The sequence below is a fragment of the Cenococcum geophilum genome (genome assembly GCF_001692895.1).
Source record: "Cenococcum geophilum 1.58 unplaced genomic scaffold K441scaffold_74, whole genome shotgun sequence".
NCBI lineage: Eukaryota > Fungi > Ascomycota > Dothideomycetes > Gloniales > Gloniaceae > Cenococcum > Cenococcum geophilum.
The window spans coordinates 424786-432428 of record NW_027137632.1 but is presented as its reverse complement, the minus strand read 5'-3'; the positions used below and the strand labels follow the sequence as shown (position 1 = coordinate 432428).

Genomic DNA, 7643 nt, shown 5'->3' with positions numbered 1-7643 from the left:
TGAAGAAGTAAGAGCTCTTTGTAAGGAGGTAGCTCCTACTAAGGAAACCTACGTAGAGAGACTAAAGAAGAACCTCCCTTCCTCATCCCCCCTGCCCTCCTTACTAACACCATCTCCTACCCCTTCTACTTCTACTAGAAGTAAGAAAAAGCAGCTATAAAAAAGGAAGCTAGTCCTTATTACAGACTAAAAGGACTAACCTCTAGATACCTTCTCTATACGAAACAAAGTCAATTAACTATTTGCATTAAAACTGTAAGTAGAAAAACCTGTTTTAGTATCTATAGCTAGAACTAAAGGAAAATAAAATATTCTTCTTACAACTACGGAAGAGTATAATACGGATTTCCTAGTTAAATATAAGGAAATCTGGCATAATTGCTTTACTTTTTAAAGAGAACAAAAACTAGAACCTCTAAGCTTCTAAAAGAAGAAATTGAGACCTTTAATCCTATAAGGATACAAGGACTACCTAGATGGATCTTATCTAGTGTAAAAAGACACGATCTATAGACCAGATTCGGCTCTATAGTTTTTACTATAGAAAACGAAGAAAAAGACAAGAATTCCTTAAGTAAAAAAGAGATATTAATTGCAGGTACAGCTACTAAGGTAGTAAAATACCTCGAAGTCTCTCCTACTACGCAGTGTACGAGCTGCCAAAAATTTGGCTATATAGGAGACAGGTGCTCTACTAGGGCCTGTAGATACTGTGCGGCTGCACATTTATCTAAAGACTATTCCTGTTCTACCTGTATAATAACAGGCAAGCCTTGCCAGCATACTACCCCTCTTTGCATTAATTGTAAAGAAAAACACTTTGCTAATAGTAAAGACTGCGAGACTCTTAAAGCTGCTAAACTAGTATGTGAAGAAGATTCTATGGAAGAATAAAAACAGATAGGATTCTAGAAGGAGGCAACTCCTACTAGGCTCTTAAAATGATATTAGAGAGTAAAAGGATAGAAATAAATTGCAAAAGGATAGGGACAGGGGTTAGGATTTCTTATAGTTTTTCTTACCATTTTCTTATTCCCTAGTAGTTGTAGTATCTTAGTATTTTACTAGGAAACTATAAACTCCTAATTTAGGGGTTTATAAACTACTAGGACATAGCTACTAGTACATATTAAGCTGCCTAGAAAGGATTTATGTATATAGAACTATAGCGCCATAGCCTAGAGGCTGCATGCGCAGTATTGTACGTAGTATAATACAACGGACCTAAAAAAAAAAAAAAAAAAAAGGTTAATTATGCTTCCAGCGGTGCCTCATTGCCATATAATTGCTCCTAGGGGGGTAGCTAGCTTAAGGCCCCCGGTGTCTATAGCTCTTAGTAAGTACTCTACCTATTATTTAGTAGCAATATAGATACCCCCCTACCGCGGGTAGTAGAGGTTTATATCTCCTAATAGGATAGACTCTATACCTTCGGTTTCCAGTAAGCTTATTATTAATATAATATTCTCTATTTATAGAACTCCTTCGACCCTAGGGTTATATATATTAATAATCTATACCGGTCCCCTATATATCTAGATTGTTATTACTGCAATATCTAGGTTAACTACCTGCTATAATTATAAGGATAGGCTAATAGCCTTACTAATTATAAAGTATACGCGTATAGCTGCTTTTAGTTTATATAGGATCTGGAATCCTTAGGGGCAGTATATTAATTATATATAGGTATTGTAATACGGCTCTTATATAGTAAGGATATAGTATTTCTCTAGGTCTAGGCTGTCTAGTAAAGGCCTTACGAGACGGTGGTTTATATTACCGCAGTTATACTATATAATGAATAGGTGGCGGACCCCTAGCGAGGGTCCTTCGCCTTTCCTTCGTTCCTCGCTTCTTCTATTTCCACTTTCTCTAGGATATTTAGAACTTCTATCTCTTATATCTACACCCTAGTTACTACTTATTTTATATAGAGCTTTCTATTCCCATATCTTGTGTTCCTACTAGCGCTTCTATATCTAAATCTGTTATTGTCTCTGGTTCTTCCCCTATTCTTACTAGTTAGCTATATACCCTTTAAGAGTCGGCTGCGAATATTATATTTACTGCGTTAAGTCTAATTCTTAATTATCCTAGTCTTAAGCTTACTATAGCTATCTATAAGGGTCTTCCTATAGGGCGTTCTCTCCCTTATATTCCCTATAACCCTTATATCCCTATATAGTCTAGTAATATCGCACAGCGTCGCTTCTAGCCCGTTAAGGCTTAGGATAGCTAGCCTAGCCCCCTAATATTAAAGGTAGGAAACACTAGAAAGGCACCTACGCCCCCCTAGCTTATCGCCTATTATTTCCATTCGTATAACCTAGCATGCAGTTATTCCCGCAGCTATTAAGCCCTTACCTTCCGTCTCCTATATTTAATATAGTCTTCTCTCTCCCACGCCTTATATGTGCTTTAGTAGCAGTTTACGCATTTTATTTAGTCTTAATTTAAGTAATATCTTATATCGTGGGGGCCTACACAGTGGCCGTAGTACACCTATGCTACGCATATAGATTGGGTATGTCCCTATTATATACAGCAATAGCATTATTCTAGGCGGAGTCTATAGCTATAGAGCCTTATGTTGTATATAAGGCCATTTATAATAATACCTTTTTAGATAAGGAGTTTTTGCATTCCTAGTATATATATACTAACGATAAGGGAGCCATACGTTTAACCAGCGCCTCCCTAGCAAGTCTCTAGCGACCCTCGTGTTCTTTTATTATTCTTATTATATGCTTAGTTTATATTTTCCTATCGTAGCCATTAGATTCGGGTAATCTTAAGTCCTAGTATAAGGCGTTCCATTTGTTTTACTATCTTATATATAGTTGCTATATTATCCGCCTAGCGTCCCTTTTCTACCCTAAAGCTTAGGGGAACCGCTAAGACTTTAACTAGGTAATCTTCGCAGAGCACTTTTATGCCAATACGTTCTCCTAGCCTGTCCCCTACCCTTACAGCTCGTTCCTTTACCTATTAGTCCCTTAGGGTAACTCTAATATCTCCGCTCCTAAGGTATCGGACTATAATAGCGTCATAGACCTCTTTGCGAATCTCCGTAAGGACTTCTATTTCTAATTATCCCCTAAACCCCTCTACTTTTTCTATGTTTGGTTATATTATAATTATATACCCGGATATTGTCTTTAGGGGGGTAGGTTCCCTATATTATAGAAGCGCAGCTACAGCAGCCCTAGTGCGGTTCGCCGGTAAGGAAGGGTTTTATTTATTTTTAATTTTGCTTAGCCGTTAGAGGATTTAATTAAGGGTTTACTAAAGGGGTGCCTAAGGTTTACTAGACTAGCGAAGCCATTCTACTAGCTGCATTAGTTCGTTATAGCTAACGGTTACTCCCCCGCAACTACGGATACTAGACGCGTCTAATAGGCTTTATATTTTATTAGATGCCTTCTTAATAGAGGTCTTTCCGCTTTATAGTGTAGTATTCGCCCGTTCTTATTGTGGAGGGCCATTGCTAGGCGTGGTTCTGGTGGACGCGCGCGAGTGCGAACCACCGTCGTTCGACGTGTGTCTCCCCTGCGATGCGTGCATCTCAGGGGGATTCTCTAGGTGTTTTTTCAGGGTTCTTTTGGTTGGTTTTGGTCTTTTTTGGGCCAGGTGCAGTAAGAGCTCTAGAAGTTCTATTAATTAAAGCTTAATATAAGAACAGGGTTATACTCTACGCTATTAGGAGATTTAGACTTAGGGATATCTATAATAAAATTAAGTAAATAATATTACTAGGCTTAGGTAGGGACCTAGAGAGGCTGCGGCTTACTATAAGGTTTATAACGGCGCGATTTATAGCGTTAGTAGGTATTATATTTATCTAGATATTTATAAAGATCTTTAATAAGGCTGACCTAAGCGTACTTCCGCGCAATTACCTTATAGGTATAGTTAAATCTATAATAACTAATTATAGGATTGTTATAATTCTACTTAAGGATCTCCTATTATAGTAGTATACAATTTAGTACCTAGATCTTATTATTTTACCTTAAAAGTCCTTAATTATTAAGGGTATAGTCTTTATTACTAGTAGGAACTTACCCCTAGGTTAACTAATTACATAAAAAGCGTATAAAGACGTCCCTTTTTAGACTCTATAAATAAAATTAACTAGTAACTTAAGGGGATATTCTATATGCCATTTTAGCTTAGGCAGCTACTACTACCTCTTACTATAGTATAAGGCTTTACGTAAAGTTAATGCTAGTAAAGTAATATATAATATATAGGTAACCTACTAGGTTATTATAGGGGACTATTGCCTAGGCTAAGGGGTTTTCCCAAGGGTTAAACGCTATTAGGTTAGTTAAGGAGATCTTAAAGAAAATAGTAGGATACCCTAGTTTACCAGCGCTATATTTACAAGGGTCGCTTATATACTATATATATACTATATACTAGTTTAATATAGTAGTATTAAGGCCGCCTATAAAGTCTATAACCTATAACTTTTACTATAATATAGGTAGTATAGTATTAAGAACTATCTTCTTCCTGCTATTTTTAAAGCCTTTAGTATAATCTAGGCGCTAAAATAGTATATAAGTAGGATTTACTTTGCCTAGCTTATATTTAATCTTAAAATTAAACTTAGTTAGTTCCTTAGCGTACTAGGCCTAGTAGGTAAATAAGCTTTTAATAGTTATAAAGTATCTAAGATTATTATAATTATAGAGTACGCGCGTTATATACGCGGCGTATTTAAGGTAGTAGCGCTATATTTTAAAATATTACACTATAGCGAGTAGTTTCTTATTATGCGTATTATACCATACTTCTAGGCTAGTAAGCTTCTAACTACAATAAGCAATTAAGTACTAGTAGGGTTAGTTCTCCTACCTAAAAGGCTAGAGAAGTACACCATTATAGGCGTAGTTAAAAGCGTTAGTAATTACTATTAGGGGTAAATTAGGGTTAAAGTAGTAAAGGAGCGGAGCTTATATAAATATAGTTCGTAGCTTACAAAACGCTTACTAAGCGTTATTAGGCTAAGACTAAGGTTAATACTATTTAGTAGGCCCTTTTGACTTACGCTTTTACTTCTTTTTTCCCCTATTTAATATTAGATTGTAATATACCTGTGCAAGATATATATATAGGGGGTATATAGTGTCTAAGTAGTTCTAGATAAATCGCCTATAGAAGTTAGCGAAGTTAAGGAAAACCTAGATGTCCTTATAGGACTTAGACTTAGGCTATTCCTTAATAGCTTTTATATAGATAAAGTCTATTATAATACTATTAGGGGTAATAATAAAGCTTAAGAACTTAACGTTCTTAATATAAAAGATATATTTTAATAATTTAGTATATAGGCCCTACGCGCGGAGCTATTATAATACCTACGTAATATACTTAACGTACTTATCGTTATTATTTAAGTAGATGAGAATATTATTTAGGTAAACTATATAGATAATATCTATTAAGGCCCCTAAAGCTTTATAAATATAGCTTTAAAAAGTTATATATTACGGAATAAGTATAAGCGACAATAATATGTAATAAAGTAGATACTATTAAGCTATATATATAAACTGCGTAATAAAGTCAAGACGTTATATAAGGAAAGAAGGTAAGAAAACGGGAAGAAAGAGTATATATTATTAACTTAGTTGCTTAGTTAATATATATACAGAGTAGAATAGGATTTAGGTAGTAGTTCTAGCAGAACTTAATAGGATTTAATAAAACTTGTCGGAATATAGCAAAATGCCGTTAGGTTACTATAGGTCGCGGTAAATTATAGTCTTATAGTTGGTTTTTAATTACTAAGTTAGTAAAAATAGGTAGGCGTATATAGGGTGTTATAAGGGTATCCCGTAACAATACCCCCCCTTTAAACTTAGGCTTCTATAAAATAGGGCTATAATAATTCTAGGTAGAGTTTATAAATGTCTTCTATAGCTTATATAAGTCCTATAGAGTTAATAGGTTTCTATAAGGGCTTAGTAAAGCCTCTCTATTTTATAAGGTATATATATTAGCATTTCTATTTATTATACTTATTACGGGACACCCCCGTAATACCTCATACACATCTACCTATTTCTACTAACTTAGTAACTAAAGACTGACTATAAGACGGTAATCTAATAGCAATCTGCGGCAATCTAACGGCAACCTGCTATATTCTGCTAGGACTACTACCTAAATCCTATTCTACTCTATATATATATTAACTAAGTAACTAAGTCTATAATATATACCCTTTCTTCCCGTTTTCCTATCTTCTTTCCTTATATAACGTTTTAATCTTATTATATAGTTTATATATATAGCTTAATAATATCTACTTTGCTATATATTATTGTCGCTTACACTTACTCCGTGACACTATATTGCCTTAAATCTATACCCTATACCACCTAACTAGCATATAGAATAATCTAGAAGCCCCTATATTTGTAAAAGACATATATACTATATTTACTAAATAAATAGAGACTCTATTGTGGTGGTGTACGCGGTCCCTCTCAGATAGGAAGTTATAATGCTATCGGTCGGTCGGTTGGTTGGTCGGTTGTTAGTTATAATCAATTAGTAGGAAATTAGTTAGTAAGAAGAAAGGAAAGAATATATTCTGGTAGGTCGTCATTAAGAAAAGGAGAGAAGCCGAAGGCTCGATATATACAGGAAAATACTAAGGCACTAAGCAGTGGCCCATTTTACTCTACTACATACCTCCCCTACTAAGAACGTTGTCCCCTAACGTTCTATACTATAGAAGAATAGCCAAACGAAAGTGAAGCAAAAGTAGAATAGAAAAAAGGAAAGCACACCCCTAAAAGAACTTAGATAACCCTATCCTTAGCTGTCCTATAGAACTGTTCTACAGTGCCCCTCCGTTACCTATAGCTAAGATCTAACCTAGCAACTAGGACAGCAGTAAACTAGAAACAATAACGGTAGTAGTAATAGTAGTAATAGCAGTAACAGCAGCAATAGTAATACGGCAGACAGTTAGCGCGGTAGAATACTTAGTAGAAGAATTCGGTAACAGTTAGTAAATAGTAGGACATCCAGCAGCAGAACTTTTAGTAGCAGAAATCTCGGTAGCGGCAGACGGTTGGTAGCAGTCAGTCGGTAGCAGTTAGTTAGTAGCAGTTAGTAAGAATGGTAGCAGTAGAATAATCGGAACAATAGAACGGAACAGTCGGAATAGTAATGGTAGTAGTGGCAGCGGTAGAATAGCTGGTCGGCAGTAGTAGAATAGATTAGTTAGAATAGCAGTATAGAACGGTATAATAGACCTAGCAGCGGTACAGATCTAGGACGGTAGAGATAGTAGTTGGTTGAGACAGCAAGGACGAAATAGCTAGATGGAATAGCGGCAGCAGCGGCGGTGGCAGGACAGTTAATTAAGGTAGTAGAGGCTCTGGATTGACTCGATCGTTCCGCTGCCGTTTGATATTAAAACTCTGTATCTAGCTCCGTATCGGTCTACATCGTACGCAGCTTCTTAGTTAAGGCTCTACCCGTGGCTTTACACTAGGCCCTATATCTAGCCGTGCGTCTAGCTATGCATTTGGCTATGCATTAGTAGCTCCGCACTGTATATTCTGCGTCCGTGTCTGCGTACGTGTCTATATGCCTGCGTTAACGACTAGCCGAAG

The 7643-nt window shown here is 36.0% G+C and overlaps 1 protein-coding gene across 1 annotated transcript; it reads left to right on the top strand.

The window, feature by feature from the left end:
• Positions 1 to 420: 420 nt before the first annotated feature.
• On the top strand, positions 421 to 894 carry K441DRAFT_590741 (uncharacterized protein; the record flags this gene model as incomplete). The annotated part of the gene is made up of 2 exons (XM_067644816.1): positions 421 to 492; positions 514 to 894. Coding segments are annotated over 2 exons (453 nt in total), but the record flags the coding sequence as incomplete, so codon positions are not given.
• Between the last annotated feature and the right edge of the window lie 6749 nt (positions 895 to 7643).